Source organism: Tympanuchus pallidicinctus, unplaced genomic scaffold, assembly GCF_026119805.1.
Source record: "Tympanuchus pallidicinctus isolate F22 unplaced genomic scaffold, pur_lepc_1.0 scaffold5, whole genome shotgun sequence".
Lineage (NCBI taxonomy): Eukaryota > Metazoa > Chordata > Aves > Galliformes > Phasianidae > Tympanuchus > Tympanuchus pallidicinctus.
In genome coordinates this window covers 7497515-7516651 of record NW_026294769.1, presented here as the reverse complement: position 1 = coordinate 7516651, position 19137 = coordinate 7497515, and the positions used below count along the sequence as shown (strand labels likewise).

The following is a 19137-nucleotide window of genomic DNA, read 5'->3' as shown; positions in this document are numbered from 1 at the left end:
AGAAAAACATAGATGTTGCACTATATTACCCCATATGCCATGTGTCCTCAGGTATGCATAGGTCACTCTGAAAGTAATGCCTCCTATATATTTCCATGGAAACTACAACAGATGCAAAGAGAACAAGAACACTGTTTGATAGGGCAAATCCTCAGCACAAAACACTATTTTTCAACACTGTTGAACCACCAGCATGCATTTTTGCCAGCCAAGAGCAAGAGCCTCCATGCCGCACCCATAAAAAATCTGCACCATTGGAGGAAACCTGCTGTTTCCACTGCTGAAGTGCAGCACCCACCACTTCACTTGCTTGCTGTTGGGTCTTCATTCACGTTCACCAAGTGTCAGTGGGTGCCATTTTTCCACATGGAGGAATTCAGTTGCACGCGTTTGCTCCATCTGCACTCCTGTGTTAGAAAATATGTGTAATAAAATGCCATAGGATAGTGTTCCCTATTGATAAGAGCAAAATGTGAGTTTGTGGTTAAAAATTATATGGATACACATAAGTGCAGTCATGGCTTTTTCTGGACAGCCTGAGGAATGAGACCTGATCTTAAAAATTTGTATACAAAACGGTTGATGTGGTTGTAATGATTTTTATGGATGTGTAATAATATATGTGCATTAGAAATCTATAGTGTTTCTTCTCCAACTCTGTGTAGTTTAAGTTACATTTTGAAGTTTAAAAAAAACCAAAAGTTTCCTAACAACCATATGAATTGGTTTATTTTTTTTTAGATAATGAAGACATTGATAGTGGCAATACTGCTAGCTGGTGTGGTTCCACTTTTGCTTGGTCTTCTGTTTGAGCTGGTCATTGTTGCGCCTTTGAGAGTCCCTTTGGATCAAACACCTCTGTTCTGTCCTTGGCAGGTCAGTTGCTCCCTTCTTCTCCTAGTGATCCATTGATCCATTTCTTCACTTAGGATTAAGGGTTATTTCAGTTCCTGTATTAAGGTTTACCTGAGTTTATTGTTTTTATTTTATACAAGTATACTGTAGAGCTGTTGTTTTAAGTAAACTATGTCATTGAAGTGGTAGATGCATATTTCACATACCTGTTTGGAAAGAATTTGTGTTATTGATTCTACAAATTTCTAATCCATGCATATCTTTTAAAAGTTTGGATTAAATATACTGAAAGATGTTATTTTCATTTGGCAGAGCTTCCTCAAAAAAACAGGGAGACTTGAGACTTTTTAAATTAACAAGGAGCTATGGAGATTGCAAATAATTTCCATTTTTCACAAAAGGGGCTTAATTGACTTAGACAAAGACTATGTGCTTGAGCTGATTTTTCCAGATGCAGGGAGTATAGTATTTTATAGATGTCACTTAAGTGTGAAAGTACCCTGTCCCTTAGGAATTTGCAGAAGAAGCCAGCTCTTTTAAACAGCTTCCCTTGTAAATAAAAAAGTTTGGTTATGGATTGGTAAAACCTTTCAGACATAAGCTGTTAAAAAAAGTTGTTAATGCTAACTGTATGCTTTTACAAAATTAGGACTGGGCTCTTGGAGTTCTGCATGCCAAAATAATTGCTGCCATAACTCTGATGGGTCCTCAGTGGTGGCTGAAAACAGTCATTGAACAGGTGAGAGAAAATTGTCTATGTGAATGATCTGTGGAGTGCATGTTGATGAATGTTTTGTGGAAACAGTCAGAAGATTGAATTACTGTTCTAGCAATTTCAGTAATTGAATAAAACTGAAGTAGTCTTGTAGAATCTCTTTAGACTGTATGGCCTAATCCATTGAGATACACTTAGCAATAAAAGAAATATAAGCCTCAGAAATCTGAAATCAAGGAAACGCTGCTTATGGGTATAAATTTTCTGAAGTATGTGTTAGAGCCAGAAACACCATTCTTTCTTCACATGAATTCATGTGTGTACATATAGTGGACATATGCAGTGTCCCACCACTCAGGAACAGGAAATACACAGATCTTCTTTATGGTAAGGGTGAAGGAGCACTGAAACAGGTTGCCCACTAAGGTTGTAGAATCTCCTATGGAGATGCTCAAGATCCATCTGGACAGCAACCTGTGCAACCTGCTGTAGGGTACCTACCTTAGCAGGGGGGTTGAACTCAATCTCTTGATGTCCTTTCTAACCCCCTTCTAAGAGCTGTAGAGATTCCCTCATGCATACATGAATAGATATATCAAATAATGTTTCCTTTCCCCTTCCATTACTAAGTCTGAGTGAGCTGTTCTGAGTGAGATTTTTGCACAAGTAATTTTTCCTTGACTACAATGTTTAAGTTCTATATTTATCATATCAACAGTGTATCTCTCTTCTTTGTTGGAAAGTAACTTTTCTGCCTCACACTGAGTGTAATAATGGCTATTGGTGTGTCTTAACCTCAGCGCAAAAGGTTTGTTAGATCTAGCTTGTTCTCCCAGTTCTTAAACATCCTAGGTGTCGCCTAGGAGAAATGTAGCCTTAGTTCTTTGAGTAACTCAGTGCATGCCATAGCAGCTTCCATTTCAAATTCTCTTCCTGGGCCTGCTTTATACACATGCACTTCTGAGCCATCCTTAGAAATGACCCCATCCAGGCTGTGGGACAGAGGCCCTCATACAGCTATATGTGCTAGCTGATTGAGGTTGTTCTCCAGGGAAGTATTGAAATGATTTCCTGCAGTCCTTATGGGGCAGGCTAGCAGAGTCTTTCCTTTTATAATCATGACCATCATGATTTCTTCAAGTTGGGGACACCATTTGCCTCTCGTAAGGAGAGTTCTGTGAAACCTTGTATTTACTACTGTAAGCACAAAAGCATTGCTCTTTTGATTGACCTGTTCTAATTTGTTCTTCTTAGGTATATGCAAATGGGATTCGTAACATTGATTTACACTTCATCATCTGTAAACTGGCAGCACCAGTGATCTCTGTTTTGTTGCTTTCCCTGTGTGTACCGTACATCATAGCTTCTGGTGTTGTACCTTTACTAGGTATGTATACAGCCAGAATACCTATCTGTCATCTGATGCTTTAGAGCAAGGTGAACTTACCTGTGGAAATAAAACATGAAGCACTAGATTATGTTTTATATAACCATTCTGCCAGCAAATATAAATGTTTAAGTACTGTTCTGTCAATGAAGTCTGGAGTTTGAGTTTCTTTTTTTTTTTTTTTGGTGCAGTGTGTTATTCTGACTGGCTTTCTGATAAACTAGGGTGCAGAATACATGAGGAGTGTGGGATTAAATAATTTCTAGTGGCAGAAATGTAGGTAGCTAGCTAGTTTGAGGAGGTGATGTTTAATTAGTTTCTTTGGACAGTCAGCTTTTAATTTTATACTTTGTTCAAGAAGTACTACTGAGCTTGAGGACACCTTTTCTGTCTTGTCAGTGAGATTTTCAACTCACTTCTTGCTGATGCAAGTTACACAGAAGTCAATAAGCAAGTGGAGTTGATAAACTCTTATTCACTGTGTGTAATGGAAAGCTTTCAGCTCTGCTTAGGAGGATCACGACAGCTGTGGTGTTGGCTATCTTGAGATAATTGGATGTTATTTCACTATCATCCTACTGAAGTTACAGTGTAACAAAAGCAAAAGCACATACAGAAGCAGATGGGTATGTGTTACCTTCAGCAATGTTAGATCATATGAGGTTTGTATCTTGTTTTGTAGGAGTTACTGCTGAAATGCAAAACCTGGTTCAGCGTCGGATTTATCCTTTCCTGCTCATGGTGGTGGTTTTGATGGGAATCCTCTCCTTCCAAGTCCGCCAGTTCAAGCGCCTTTATGAACATATTAAGAATGACAAGTGAGTGCATAGCATGCTTTTGGTGGTGGTGCTTTGTTTCACTTTTGAATTTTTCCACTTAAAATAATGATAAGTAATGATTATAACCTTAGATTGAATTTAGGTGCTGTAGAGACTTAGGGCTAAAATGGATTTTAGGGAGCTTTTTATACAAAAGAACCCTCTAAGGAAGACTTAAACTGTTCTTGACAAATGGCTTCCCTGCGGATCAGGCAGACAAGCACAGGAACAGACTGACTTTTAAACAGAAGACATTTCTCTGTTTCTAACTTGAGCTTTTTTGTAACCACAAATAATGCTGGTTGTTTGTTTATTTCCCCCTCTGTAGTCTTGAAAGACAGATGAATATAATGCAACCTGTTGCTTATAAAAGCATTTCTGCAACCTTTTCTGTCTCTTTCTACTTGTTAATTCAATTAACCTGATAAAGTTCAGTTGAAAGGCTAATTTGCCCCATCAAACTTTGTGCCATTTTCTGATGCTTTGAATGGTTAGGAGCTCTGTTAGTAATATTACCTGTTTTACTCAGATGCGTGTTCAAATTTAATTTTCTCAGAGTTTTTCTAGTTAGCCCAATTAGTTTGTAAGTTTTAATTGTTACCCAAGTACTTGCTCTTCTTCAGTCCTTTAAAAACATGCCCTTACTGCTTGAAATTGATCAGTAATTCATCAGAAATTATGAAAGAACTGTTCCAAAGCATACTGGTGTATGTATGATTTAGTTCTTTGTATTTGGGTGCAGCTTAACAGATGGAAATATTGATTATTTAGATTCTGTACAATTCCTTTCTTAAATTACTCCATTCTGTATGGCTACATTATTTTCTTAATGCAGCTTACTATCCTACTGGGTTTTTTTTGAAGTTGAAAGCAACAATAAGCAACAATAAATTAGATAAATAAATATCTCAATTTATTCAGCCGACGTTGCTTGCTCACTTCTTAGTACTGGAACTAATATTTCTGTCTTGTTCTCATACTTAAAGAATATACACAGGACCTTTTTTAAAAAATAATTCTGTATCCCTTCCTAAGTAGTGCTCTGTGCAGTTCCACTGCTGTGGAGGTTATTTGGAAAAGCTAGTTGTGAGCCCCAGCAAGTTGCTTTCCTACTTTTTCTTTTGTATAGAAAATGAATAAATGAGTTTTATGTTAATGTGCTGAGATGGCATAGAATAGGTTGTCTTTCCCTTGTTTACAAAAGGAGTCAGACTTCAAACCTAAAAAGAGCTTCTTTGAAGCTTAGATGTTAGGAATGAACTGATACATTAAAAATGTTTGGTGTAAATGTAAAATTAATGAAGTATTGAAATAGTTAGAGTTGTAACAAACATGAGCCATGAGTTCCCTTTATATTTTAGTACTTTTAAAATTGTTTGTTGTCCACCTGCCTTTATAATGTTCTACAGTATTTGCCCTACTGTAGCAAATGCAGCTTGTGTACATTTTTGTATATGTTCTGAGGTAAATATATTTTAAGCAGAATTCAACTTCTTTTAATATTATTTATTGCTTTCTCGCAGCATGCAAAGCTAAGAAAATATCTGTAAATGTAAATTAGTTCAATATTTACTTACTGAAGTATTGTAACTACCCTAACCAGTAGAGAATTATAGTCTAGAAATATACTTGTTTCATGTAAGATATTTCAAAATTATATGCAAGTTTTTGATACTATGAAATGTGCAAAACGTGTCAGTTGTTTGGTTACGGTAAAGTGAGAAAAGGAGCAGTGACAAAAAAACGTTTGTAAACAAAATAAGAAGTTTCAGGTGAAGAATTCCTATGAGTTTACACATAAAACCAGCAGACAAATAGGAAGCATGGAAAAGAACTTAGATGACATAAAGTAGGTGTGTGAAGCAGTGATGTAGAGGAGGTAAGCAATTATGTGTAATGTAAGAAAAAAAATACTAAGCTGATGGGATGGTCAGATGTGGCAACACTTTAAACAAAGGAATCATACAGCCCTGACGTGATGTAACAGGCTATTTTCTCAGCTTTAAGAAAGGTTGAGCTATTGTAAAAGCTCTTCCTTTACAGCGTCTTTTTTTATCAGCAGGGTTGTTTTACTTTCACTACATGAACTGAGCCTGTCAGTACTCCTGATGCATGTTCTGCATTGAGGCAGATTCCTTATTGAACTTACAAACTCCTTAGTGCTCTAATTTGGTTTTGTATCAGAAATTTGTTGTTGCTGTTGCAGATGTTTTGTTAGTTCAGGGAAACACTGCAAAAATGTTCGCAGAAATATCATTCCATGATGGAGATGGGTATATAAATAATGGAGACAAGCTCTTTGTATTTTGTATCTTGAATCAGACTATTTATGTCTGAATTTATGACTGCAAGGGTTAAGTCTGTAAATGTAAACCCATAATACCTATATTCCATCGTGCAATACCTGGAAGTTGAGGAAAAAAAGATAAATGTATGGAGAGTGATGAAGACTGTTGGGCTGGGGAGGGTCATGTGTACAATAACTTTTATTGAAATAAGAAAGCTAATTCTGCGACAGATGAAATAGAATGGATTTTGTGGTTCAAAACAATAATGACTTGAGTTATTTTCTCACTGTTTTTTTATAATTCTAGGTACCTTGTTGGGCAACGACTCGTGAATTATGAACGAAAATCTGGCAAACAAGGCGCATCAACAACTCCACCTCAGTCTTCACAGGAATAAATGGTCATGTTAAAGCATCTTGACCTTCCCTTTGCCTTTACGTGTTCCTTGTTCATAGACTTTTCTTCAGTTTTTGGATATCTCCCTCAATAATACTCTCAGCAGTGTTTTGGCTTCTGCTCGTAGCATCCAGATTGCAGTTAAGGCACTGTTCCTTATCTGCGTTTTCTGGTGTTATCAATACTGTCTGAGGTCTGTATATGTGTAAATAGAAGTATCCTGACACCCTAAAACCTTGGATTAAAAAAGAATGTGCATAGTACATCTTTTAAAGAAGAAAAAAAGTATATTAATTTATTAAATCTAGTTGTCACTTTATTTTGGACTGTTGTTCTGTTGACAAACAATGTGCCACAAAGCAATAGTGCAAAGAGGCAAGATGTTTTTATAAAATCTGGAGCTTACTTTACGGTGTTCATAACAGTTCTTATTGTAGTAATATGGTATGATTTTTCATGAGTGGAAGAAGAGCCACACGGAGAATATGAGAAGTAAACAGCTGTCTTACAGTCAGCAGTGAAGTGGCTGTGGTGAAAACATAACGAACTGTGTATCTTGCTGTCAAGTCTTTTTTTATTATTTTGTATAACACCAAAGCTGTTGTACATTTTTCTATTGCCTGATTGTTTTTTCATGTGTCTGAGTTTGTAATATTGTACAGTTACTGTTAAATCAAGAAAATATGTCATTTTCTGAGAATTTGGATGTACTTGTTGAGGCTCAGCTGGGTTTTTCTGTTTGCTTTGGGGATTTCTGGGGCTTTGGGAATCGGGATTTCCAGTACTGAAGCAGTAAGTAAAAATTCACTAAAGGTAGGTGATTCTAGGTGATGCATTTAAAGGTACCAAGAAAAATAAGATAAGTTTACCACTTAATCAACAGAAGTATTTTTCAAGACCCCAAGTGAAGGGTTTAACCTTATCAATATGTTTGCACAGAAACAAAGAGCATAGTGTAAGCAATACTCTGATCTGGTCTTTAATTAAAGAGCTTGAAATCTTTTTTTTTTTTTCTTTCCTGTGAGTTACCTAAGTTGCAAATCTCTGTATGAATTTTATTTATACAATTACATTTAAAAAAAAAAAGTCTGTTCTTTCAGAATTGGTCACAGTGAATTTTTCATGGGAGAAGTCCCGAGGAAGTCATTCATCACATACCATAAACTGCCTGTGGAGAAGGAAAATATATGCTATTAACTCTGCTATTAAACAGGCAAGAAAAAGTTAACAGGTTTCTTTGCAAGGATAGTCAAGCAAGAGCCACTAAGTCATGTTTGTGTTGTTCCCGTATGGAAATGCAGCATTTTTTTAATATATATCTTTTAAAGAAAATGCATAGTGTCACAAAGCTTTAAGTACCATCAAATCAGTGCTAAAACTGCAGTGCTTTTCCTAAACTAGATGAGAGAACACAAGTATCCACTGCAGTAATCAGAAAATTGATGAAGCAATCAACTTTGGGGCTTAGTACTTTGTCCTTCAGTATTCTGCACTTAACCATAAATGTATCTAACTGAGACTTGAGCATTTGGCAGGTTTTTAGAGCATGTCATCTCTTTTTATTGATGTTGCATCTCTGATCTATGTGTTTTGAGCTAGTTTGGTCCAGACTGTGATGGTGGTAGTGCATATCTTGGTGTCTGGACTCTCATGTTCTGAGCACAAACCAAATGCATCAGAATGCATGGATCCTCACTCTCAGGAGGTCAGAAACTACTACTTTGCAGAGTTATTGTTTTCCTGCTAGTTTTGAACCACAAATATTAGCTTTTGGAGTGATTTAATTAGGATTTTTCCAGTTAAATGAAGTTATGGAGAAATAGCCAGGATGTTTCTAATTCATTCTTGCTGACTAAAGGCTAAATTGAGTATTCACCCCAAATATTTTTGGTGTGCATAAATGTTGCATTTGAATATTTTCAGTGGTGAACCTTGTGGGACAAGTATTTTTTTCACAAGATTGAATTCATTGGTAACTTACATTCTTATTTTTGCCAAAATTTTGACCTTAACAAATCTTTTGTAAAGAGTCCCAAAATCTCAAATACTGGCAGCACTGCTGTGCGTCATGCAGAATTTGCAGTAGTGCAATTTGTGTAACTTTTGTGTTTTTATCAAAACTGGTCTTAACATTAAAATTTATTAAGAAAAAGCCATTGTGCTGTTTCTTACTAGTGTTAATTTTGTAAGTCAAGATGTTAACCAAAAAAAAAAAAGTTGATTCGGTCATGTAATGTGAACTGTAGCTATTTTTACATAGCTTACACTGTCTGTATTTGCTCTTTGTTAATGAGAACAGGTTTCAAATGAAACTCCAGCTTGCTTTTGCACTACTTGACAGTTCACAGATGGGGTGAAGTTTCTGAAACTGTATTGTAAGAGTCCAAAATATCTCATCTCTATCTCTTTATTTTAAGCATGTTCTAGGAAAGAAGGTTGTATAAAAAAAAAAATTAAATGATTTCTTTTAATTGTTGTTTAAAATTTTTATAGTTTGCCTTGCTGTGCTGTGTGTACTCTCCTGCAATAGACACTTGATAGTAAGCTTGGCAGTGAGCTGGCTGTTGCTAGGACAGATGACAAGCTGTGTTCCAGTGACTTCCATCTGTGTTAGAGTAATAATACAGCGTGCAGTGGTTTTACATTACTTTTCAAGTGGGAGAAGAATTCATCACAATCTGTTGATCTTAAGTCTAGAAGGGGGAGGGATTGGAGTTACCTGCCAGCTTAACTGCACCAGCTCTGTGGTGTTGAGTGTCTACTGGCATTAGTTCTACAGGCCTTTATCCACGAGCTGTCAGATGGCTTTGCAGCTATCTTTCACATACTTAATTGCAGCATGGCTTGGACTGTTTTTACGCTGAATATTTTTATATTGATTAAAAATAGTTAACGCTTTGCATCTTTTCTCTGACTAACTCTTCTCCACTGGGTAAAGCTTAAGTTGTTTATGTTCTGAGGGGCCCTCTGGAGCCCGTAACTGTTTTGTCAGCTGCTTTGTTGGTAGGATGCAAGCTCCAGCACCGATTGCAGCACTTTGCATGCATCATTTTTCAGTAGGCTGCATTCCTCCCTTGCTCTCCCTTCCCTATGCTTGAGCGAAAGTCTTCGTAAAAGTGTTCACAGCAGCCCTGTTATTCTTCAGAGAATTCTCTAAAAAGCCCTTTCCTACAAAGCACAGATGGCAGTGGTTTGTTGATCTTGCTGCCTAGCAGGCTGATCAACGTGGCTTTGTTTTCTTCTACTTCACTATTTGTCCATTTGTCTTTACCTCAACTGTTAAGTGTCTTGTGACCGGGCCGGTGTTCTTATTAGGTTTGCCTTATGTATAGATGCTGATGGTCTGAGCAATGGCTGGGGTTCCCAGCAGAAATGATGAAATAATAAAGACATGAAACAGGGAACTGAATTTTTATAACAAAGTTTCAATGAAGAACAGCAGTTGTCCTCAAAAACAGATAAGGAGATGAATGTTTACAATGTGCTAAGGTAAGTTAGAGCTCTTTTCCTCTGATACCTCAGTTGGTAATTGGATTAATGAACAGAAGAATAACAGAGTTACAAAAATGTTATTGTCTGTGATTATTCCAGTGACAAGCTATGCTTACTTTTTTTAATTTCTTTGTTCAGAAGTCACCATAAACTGAGAAATGTGATGCTTAAATCAAAGTTACTTCATGGACACATTTAGGAAGTATTTCCGAAGGCCAAATATTACTCCAAAATAAGAGGGGTGGAGCAGTGACATGATGATTGCACAACTATACACACCAGTTTTGGTGCCTTACTGCTGCTTTGCTGTTGGTACTTACTGACTGGTGGCTAGTGCTAAACAGGCAATGGGCTTTTATTTCCATCCGGCATGAGGAGAAATGAAATGTTAACTGGAGTTGGAGGGAATTTAACTTTATTTAGGTTGTTTGTGTCACCTCACCTGTCTTCCTAGGATTGGTTCTATCCTTGAAAATGAGACGGGAGGTTTAGGTGTTAGATATTAGGAGGAAGTTTTTCACACAGAGGGTGGTGATGCACTGGAACAGGCTGCCCAAGGAGGTTGTGGATGCCCCATCCCTGGAGGCATTCAAGGCCAGGCTGTAGTATAATTACTGTGGGGGGGTGGGGGGGGAAGCGGGCAGGGAAAAAAAATACCCTTTTTCAAAACGACTCGATGATTTGTTTTGTTTTCCCCAGAGGCCGCCATTTCATTCCGTTCTCAGCCACGGGGCACCCCGTGGGCTCAGGCCTGTGCGCTGCTGCGTGGCTCAGCCGTGACAGGCAGCCCGCGCTCGGCCGCCCCAGTCGGCGAGGCTAAGCGGGTTCGATGCGGCGCTGCTCCCGCGGCTCAGCGACGCGGGCCGCAAACGGCTGCCCCGCCGGCCCGCTCTCAGCCGGCCCGGCACGCTCGTTGCCAGGGCAGCGGCTGCGCAGGCGGAGGTGAGGCGGGGTTGAGCGGGCCTCTTCGAGCCGGGGGCGGCGAGACGACGTGTGGGTGTCAGTAGAGCCGGGGTACGGTGTTGGGGAGCTCCTCGCAATACGTAGGTTACGCTGCGGGTAAGAGGAACCGAAACGTAAAGCTGCGTGAGCAAAGAGTGATGCATGATTGCGATGAGTTTTCTTCTTTTCTGGCATTTCTTTGATGTTAGTTCTGCGAGGAGCACAGGTTACTGACTTTTTGCCGCAGGGTGTCTTTGATTATACGAACTCGGTAGAAATCTGTTAATCTGTGTGCAGCAGTTTCTGTACCAAAAGGACAAGGCTTGGCTGGACGGGGGCTCTCAGCGTCTGACCCAGCTGTGGGTGTCTCTGTTTGTTGCAGGGAGTTGGGCTAGACTTCCCTTTCATGAGTTCCTTCCAACTCAAACGGTTCTGTACTGCTTGTTCCACACATAGCAGTAGTCTTGAGGAGGAAAATCAAGAGCTATGGTTGGAGTTCATCTCCAGGCTTTTGCTTGATACCAAGATTAAGATTTTAGAGACTGCCTGGTGCTTGTCTGCTTTCCCTTCTGAGCTGTGTGAGTTCTCTACAAACCCAATTAGAAAGGAGGCAATTTGGGTACAAACACTGTTCCCCTTATATATGCAGGCAGTTCTTGTCATTCTACATCTGTTTTATTGTTACTTCCTTCAGGTCCGTGTAACCAAACTTGAAAAGACCATGCCTCTTCCAGACACCCTGTTTTGTGCTCAGCAGATCAAAATCCCCCCTGAGCTACCAGATATTATGAAACAGTTCACCAAAGCTGCTATTAGGACGCAGCCTCATGATGTTTTGCAGTGGTCAGCTGCGTAAGTATGGCATCCTCATAACCATGTAGCACTGTCAGCACAGAACCACAAAGACCTGAGGCTTTTGTTGACTGTACAGAGGAGCATTGCATTCTTCAGTGTGTAATACAATCTGTTGGCCTTTTAAAAGTAGTGTAGTACTTGATTTAGCCTTATAATTTAAAGGATTTGTATCTAATTCTCTTTCTGCTCCATCCTTGAATTTTATTTTAGAGTGGCTAGAGCTGACACAAATGGTTATGGGAGCATTGCAATATAGCCAGTTGTGTTTTGCAGGTAGCATGTGGGAGGAATGCTAAATAAATCAGCTAAATAAATTGGTAAGGTACTCATCAATCCAATGGGAAAAGACTGTGCTTTGGTTGTGCAAGCATATTCTTGATGTTATTAATTTTTTTTCTGCCTTTGCCATGAAGGGCTGAGTATATAATGCGCAAAATAAGTTAAACTACTTATAATTTATGAGAGTATTATAAAAAGGAGTTTGTAAAATCTAGAAACTGTCTTTCACTGAAGAGAAAGGTGGGATCTGGGCAGGAGGAGAATAGCAATCCTGCATGTGGAGTGCTTGCTGAACACTGCTGCATATCTACAGGAGCATGGAGATTGATTTAGGGAGCTCTAAGTGTAAGACTACTCACTTCTGTGTAGTTTCAATCATCCTAGGTTCTGAAGTGTCTTGCTGTTCCCATTCACTTAGGTACTTTACAGCACTGTCAAAAGGTGAGCCCCTTCCAGTGAAAGAGAGGATTGAAACACCTTCAGCAAAACAGAAAATGGATGCTGGTTTGACCCCAGGACTCCTTAAAGTCTTACACAAACAGGTACAACCAGACATTTAGAAAATGCACAATGCTAATGTGTTTGTCTCAGACAAAAAGTATGGCAGATGATCAGTAGATGACTGCCAAAAATTAGATATGTTTTGGGAAGCATCTTTGTTCTTAGTTCCGTTCTTTTTCACTGTTCTTATTGTGGTACTGTAACTCTGTTTACAGCTTTCTGCTAAAGGCACTGTAAGTGTTGCAGAACTGAAGGAAAAATGGAAAGACTTGTGCTTGCCAGAGGAGCAGCTGGCAGCTATCCTGCAGTTGGACACCTTTGATGAAGAGGTGGAATGGATGAAGATTCTGGCACTTGGGTGCAGCGTGCTTGGTGAGGTATGGTCACAGAATCATAGAACTGTTTTGAGTTGGAAGGAACCTTTGGAGTTAATTTATTCCAGCTCCCTGCAATGAACACGGGCACCTACAGCTAGATCAGGTGCGCAGAGCCTCCTCCAGCCTAACGTTCAAAGCAGGAACCTTCATGGCTGGCCACTAATGGTAATGTATGTGGTAGACCGTAGAATAATTAATGCAAATGACCTTTGAGTTAGATTGGGTAAAGGCGCTTCTCTGTCACTTTGAGAGCGTCTACAAACAATGCCTGTCAAAATGGTTTACAGGTCATTCTGGGAGGAGAGCTTAAGCAGAAAGGGCAGGTAATATCCTCAGCTTACTGGGTTGTGGCAGTAGGACAGAAAGCTTGTCCACTGGCAGCTCAGCCCAGGAAGAGATGGGGCGATAGAAGAACAGTGCTTAGGACATCAATGTAAAAGACTGAAGAGCTAGAGGGAGAAATTAAAACATCAGTTTCTAATTGTGTAGCCAATTACATTTTCACAGAAGCAGTTAATGTTACTAAATCTACATGTAATTCTTCTAATGTCAGTAATAAAATCTCAGCAGAGCATTGTAAATGAATTATTATAAAATACTTACACTAAGCTGATGTTCTTGTGAAGTATAAAATTAAAGACTCCAGAAGGGGTACTAAGAAGAAAATAAATGCTCAATATTGTTTTGAGAATGTTGTGTTACTAAAAAGCAGTGAATGTTGACCCAGTCTGGCCATGCAGTTATACTTGTCCACTTGAACTGCATATTTTTTTATTCCAGTCCCCCCCCAGAACTGTATTTTGTGATTTCTTTTTCTTTCCCTCACTAAAAAGAAAACAACTGAAACAAAAAAGCAGTCCCAGGGGCACTGTTCTGATGGAGCTGAACAGCATAAATTTATCCATCCTTTCAGATATTGAAATGATTTGATTTTATCTCTGCATGACGAAAACCTAAACTTCAGTTTGCTAAACCAGAAGGGCTCACAAATTGTTACGTTCTTTTCCTCTGGTTTTAGTTTACATTCCAAGTGAAGTAGGGTTGCAGCTGAGATTAAAAAGTAGACAGATAGAGCCCTAAGCTAGGATAATGTGGACTTTCTCAGAACACCATTCATTTGAAGTATCTTTCTGTAAAACTGATGTGTATTTACAGACTCACCTCTTAAGAAATGTTGACACAACTGGGCTGTTAAACTGTCTTTGAAAGGCAGGAAATTCGATTGGAATAAATTTACTGCACTGCATCGGAGAATGAGTAGGTTGGAGTGGCTGCAAGCGTGTGTGGCAGTGTAGTGGTAACATAATGCTGAGACTAGAAGGCTGTGCAGAGATTTTTATTGTGTGAGCAGCTGCTACTGTTCCCAGAGAGGCCTCCTATAGATACATTCTGAAGAAATTCTGACAAAAATATGACTTCTTGGGCTAAGAAAAAACCTTTTTCTTTGTGTTTATTTTTCTTTTTCTTTTTTGGAGGGGCGGGGAGGTATTTTTTTAATAGAATCCAACCAGCCTTTGATTCAATCAAATTCCATGCTCAATTTTTTCACATATGCCCCTGAATAGCCTGGGATGGATAGGGATTGGATTATAGGCACTACTTGGAATGAAGGATTTCTTAAAAGCATGCTTTGAGCTAATAGGCATGTTTTTGTTCAACAGAGAACTTGGACACTTTTTGGATTCTTTTTGTTGTAGGGTTTTTTTCCACTATTAAAATGGAACTTGCATACAAAGAGGGAAAATAGTAAATAATATAATTTCTAAAAAGTAATGCTAAACTGTTGTGGTTTTTTTTGTTGTTGTTTTTTGTGGATTTGTCTATCTTAACTGTCACTGCGAATTCATGTAGACCCATGAGATCATATGTACACATAGACAGATATGGCGAGGTTTGTTTACAGTAGCAGAATGGAGCATTTTGGCCATATTGGATATGGCCCTGTGCAATCTTTCAGCTTTACAAAGTTCTGGTATTTTTTATTCCCATTTATTACTAGAACTTTATTATTGTTTCCCTTTCACAACCTGCACTATTTGGTAAATCACAGGATCATAGAATCACCAAGATTGGAAAAGACCTCTAAGATCATCCAGTCCAACCATCCACCTACCACCAATATTCCCACTAAGCCATGTCCCTCAGTACAACATGTAAATGTTTCTTGAACACCTCCAGAGACGGTGACTCCACCACTTCCCTGGGCAGCCCGTTCCAGTGGCTGGCCACTCTCTTGGAGAATTATTTTTTCCTATTGTCCAACCTGAATCTCCCCTAGTGCAACCTGAAGCCATTCCCTCTAGTCCCATCTCTGGTTATATGGGGGAAGAGGCTGATACCCACCTCACCGCAACGTCTTTTTGTGGAGTTGTAGAGAGTGATAGGGTCACCCCTTGAGACTCCTCTTCTGCAGACTTAACAATTCCAGCTTCCTCAGCCTCCTCATAAAGCTAGAAATTTGATATTTAGAGCTAGCTAATGATGATAAAGCCTTCATTTCATTTTCACTCATTTTCTGTGGCTTACAGTCTGCATTTTGTCATGATATACAAAAGATGTTCATGGCTCTGATACTGTTCTCATTCCTTCCTTGAACCCCTTCCAGTCCTTGCTGAGTTCAATGAAACACGCCTGTGAAATTTTAACACAGGACCCGGAAGGTGGAGCAGCTCGTATTCCCTATGAAACGTTCTCATTCCTTTACTGCTATTTGGCAAGTATCGATGGAGACATACCAGATGAGAAAATCAAAGCTTTCCTCCAAAAGATTAAAGAAGACGCGTAAGTAAAAGTTCAGGCATCAGTTTTAAGTTATACATCACCTCTGGGTTCTCCATAGACCTCCAATTTTAGATGAGTCATCTGTCTTCACTTGAGGCGTATCCATGATAGGAGGAAAGGTTGACTTGGGTTATATCAAAAGCGTACATAGTTATTTCCTGTAAGTGCTAAACCTTGGGGCTTTGAACTGTGAAATGACAAACTGTTATTTAGCCATCTTTGAAATGTTTTAGTCACTATCTGGTGATGTAGTTTTCCCCTTAGGAAGCAATTATATACAGCTTTGTATCATCTGTGCGCTACTGGTAGTGGAACTATCAGCATCTTATGGGCTGCTCTTGTGACAGGGATCATGAATCAGAGAGAAACTGGGAGTTCCCACCTGAAGTCTGTGAACTTTCTAATGTGTTTCTCCCCAGATTACCTCTGCCTGGAAATTACGTGGGGGAATATATAGCTTGTTCTTAAATAGTTCAGCTCTCCAGTTTTTGTTGTATGAGATATGGTAAACTGTCATTCTTGGAACGGTCTTGGTGTTGGTTGCCTCCAGTGGATATAAAAGACAAAGACTACTCATAATCCCACCTGAATTCATCCTGCTTTGGTTTTCATATCACAGTAGGAAGGCTGGCTATCTTTCTGGTCTGTTATGTTCCTCTTTTTAATTCCTCTGAGCTTAGCTTTAATTTTGTCTATAAGCCACAAACTGATGCAGTTCATCACAGCAGGAGATGTGTAGATTGAAAGCTAAGCAAAAAGCTCACAGTTTGACTATCCCATCAGTGGCAGCTTTGCTCAAAAACTTCTATGTGCTGTTAAGTAAGTTTTGGCTTACTTTGTAATAAATGGGCAAACCAGTTCTCTTGACTTAATAATTAAGTGCAATCTGTTAACAAATGATGAAGCTGTTTGAATGATTCATCTCTCATATCATGACAAGGTAATTATTTGTAGCACCTTATTAGCATGGTATCAAAAGTTTCATTGCTAGAGAATACAGGTGTGATCAGTGGGACAGACAATAAATCACCTTAATGGTGACCATCTCTAATACACATACGTTGGTTCTATGAAGCCTGTGCCACAAAACTCAGTGTGATGCCTCTAACTTTAGAAAAAAAACTGGAGGCAAGGATGTATCAATACACTACATTTATCCCTTCTAGAACTAGCTGGAATTGGCATTAGGGATGTATGGAAACGGCAGACTTCTATTCACATGTCAGTAATAAATTCCCACTTGTTTTGCCCATAGTCACACACAGGTCACAGGAAATGCACTCCGTTTTTCACCAGTTTTAAAAGATCTGTAACAGCCTTGTCCTCTGAGCACTGCAAATTCGGCATGCTTAGATTCACATACTGACTTTTCTCATCATCTGCTGGTCCTTTTATTTTAGGTTGCAACCAATTCCATGCATATGGAAATCCAAAACTGCACAAGCATTAAAATTAAGAAATTAAGAAATCAACTTAATTTTCTTTGTCGCTAATTACCAGAATGATTCCTAATTAGAACTATTTTTTAACAATAGCACTCTCAGTTAATGTAATCCTCAACTGTATTTTGCTTCACGTACTACAGTTTATCACCTCGAAGTGTCCTAAGACATTTGGTTCCTATTCCTTTCCAGTGACAAACAAAGTGGCATGGTACTGCTCAGAAATTTTCAGAGCCAGCCCTCGACACGGTTTTGATCAAGTTGACTCTTCAGCACCAGATGAGGCTGGAAAAAATGAAGTAAATACAATACACAAAGAACCTCTTCTCCAGCACTCCTTTTTCTTTATTTCATTCTCGAAATTGCTTTTTATCAGAGTCAATTGAACGTATTGTCATATTGTTTTTTCACTTCTGAAATACTGCTGCTTGCAGCTTGGGAGTGGTACTTTCACTAATTTGTTTATATTTAATCAAATGGATTTCGTTAATCTTTCTACCTAGACTTTCTGAATAGAAAATTAAATTTAGAGAAGACTGGGCAGATATAAGACTGGTTCATTTCTTAAGTAACAATTTTCTTCTTATATGTTTTTAACTCCAACAAAAGCATAGCTTGTCTTTTGACTACCCTGTCTGCATGAACAAACTCCCGTCAAACATATGGTTTCACCAAGTGCTGCTCAAAGACCATGAAGAACACCGTAGCCAAGATGGTGAAAAAAATATCAACTAGACTAATGGCAGTAGTTCCATCTAGTTTGATCCCTAATTTGGACTCATCATCATAGAATGACCTGGGTTGAAAAGGACCACAATGGTTATGAGTTTCAACCCCCTGCTATGTGCAGGGTCGCCAACCAGCAGACCAGGCTGCCCAGAGCCACATCCAGCCTGGCCTTGAATGCCTCCAGGGATGGGGCATCCACAGCCTCCTTGGGCAACCTGTTCCAGTGCGTCACCACCCTCCATGTGAAAAACTTCCTCCTAATATCTGACCTAAGCCTCCCCTGTCTCAGTTTAAAGCAATTCCCCCTTGTCCTGTCACTATCCACCCTTGTAAACAGCCATTCCTCCTTTGGTTTATACGCTCCCTTCAAGTACTGGAAGGCTACGATGAAGTCTCCCTGGAGCCTTTTCTTCTCCAACTCTCTTCAGAATTTAAATATTTTTCTCATTCCCAGATGGACTTTTAATTAATAAAGATCAGTCTCCTGCCTGCCTGCAGCCCACAGGCACTGTGCAGAGCGTATTGCCTAACAGCCATAGAGGAGGCCAAAATGACAGTGCTAAGGGGTGTCCTCTGCTGGCAGCTTGATTGAAAATAAGGAAGTGTAGAAAAGGCTAATCTGTAAGATGTTGCTGTTGGCTTTCTTCATAGAAGGAACAAGCTGACTGTAGTAGATTGGGTAAGAAATTAACAAAACTAGAAATTGGTATATTCCCACGGCAGTTAAGTGGAATTCTCCTTTACACCCATAAGCTGTATTTGGATGGTTGAAGTCTTAGTGTTTTTATAATTTCTGTCGTTAATACTTACATGTTAGTAGACAGGATGAAAACTGAATGGGTTCTTTGCATAAATGCCACGATCTATCAAACTCACATTTGAAAATTACAGTCAATAAAATTATAGAAAGGGACATCGCTACCTTAGTAGAGGTCTTAGAGATGCCTGTCACCACCATCACCAGCTTGACATTGATCCTAAATTTCTTTAAACACAAGCTTGGGAACAGCAGCATGCCCGTTACCATACTTTTACCACTTTTTCGTTACTGAAAGCTGCAGATGAAGGTAACAGCCTTCTGGAGAACTCTGAAATCTGCTCTGTCACCTTCCATGCGTGCCATAATGTGACAGTAAGTGCTGTCTTTCTGGAACGCTGTTCTCAGAGGTGACAATGTCAGGTGGTAGAGAGAAAGGGAGCTACCTTCATCCCTTTCCATTTGTAATTAATTCTGCTGCTCCAGGGCTTAACCACATTCACCTTTAGATACTATCAGTGGG

The 19137-nt window shown here is 39.1% G+C and overlaps 2 protein-coding genes across 7 annotated transcripts in view; both read left to right on the top strand.

Annotated features, from left to right (window-relative positions):
* The window catches only part of MARCHF6 (membrane associated ring-CH-type finger 6), a 42110-nt gene extending 33180 nt beyond the window's left edge, over positions 1-8930 (top strand). For both annotated transcript variants that reach the window (XM_052703897.1, XM_052703896.1), the window contains exons 22-26: positions 742-876; positions 1505-1594; positions 2825-2957; positions 3640-3775; positions 6370-8930. In XM_052703897.1, coding sequence (XP_052559857.1) covers positions 742-876; positions 1505-1594; positions 2825-2957; positions 3640-3775; positions 6370-6460 — 585 coding nt within the window. In that variant the 3' untranslated portion in view covers positions 6461-8930. The remainder of the gene's footprint in view (positions 1-741; positions 877-1504; positions 1595-2824; positions 2958-3639; positions 3776-6369) is intronic.
* Positions 8931-9039: 109 nt separating this feature from the next.
* Positions 9040-19095, top strand: ROPN1L (rhophilin associated tail protein 1 like). Of its 5 annotated transcripts, none has more exons than XM_052703915.1 (6): positions 9040-9948; positions 11588-11745; positions 12446-12569; positions 12744-12905; positions 15511-15686; positions 17321-19095. In XM_052703915.1, exons 2-6 carry the CDS (start codon positions 11615-11617, stop codon positions 17382-17384), a joined length of 657 nt encoding a protein of 218 aa, XP_052559875.1. In that variant the 5' UTR covers positions 9040-9948; positions 11588-11614; the 3' UTR covers positions 17385-19095. The 5 variants fall into 5 exon arrangements, with proteins under 5 accessions (XP_052559875.1, XP_052559876.1, XP_052559874.1 ...); XM_052703916.1 differs by lacking the exon at positions 9040-9948 and adding an exon at positions 10789-10893; XM_052703914.1 differs by lacking the exon at positions 9040-9948 and adding an exon at positions 10909-11010.
* Positions 19096-19137: the final 42 nt, after the last annotated feature.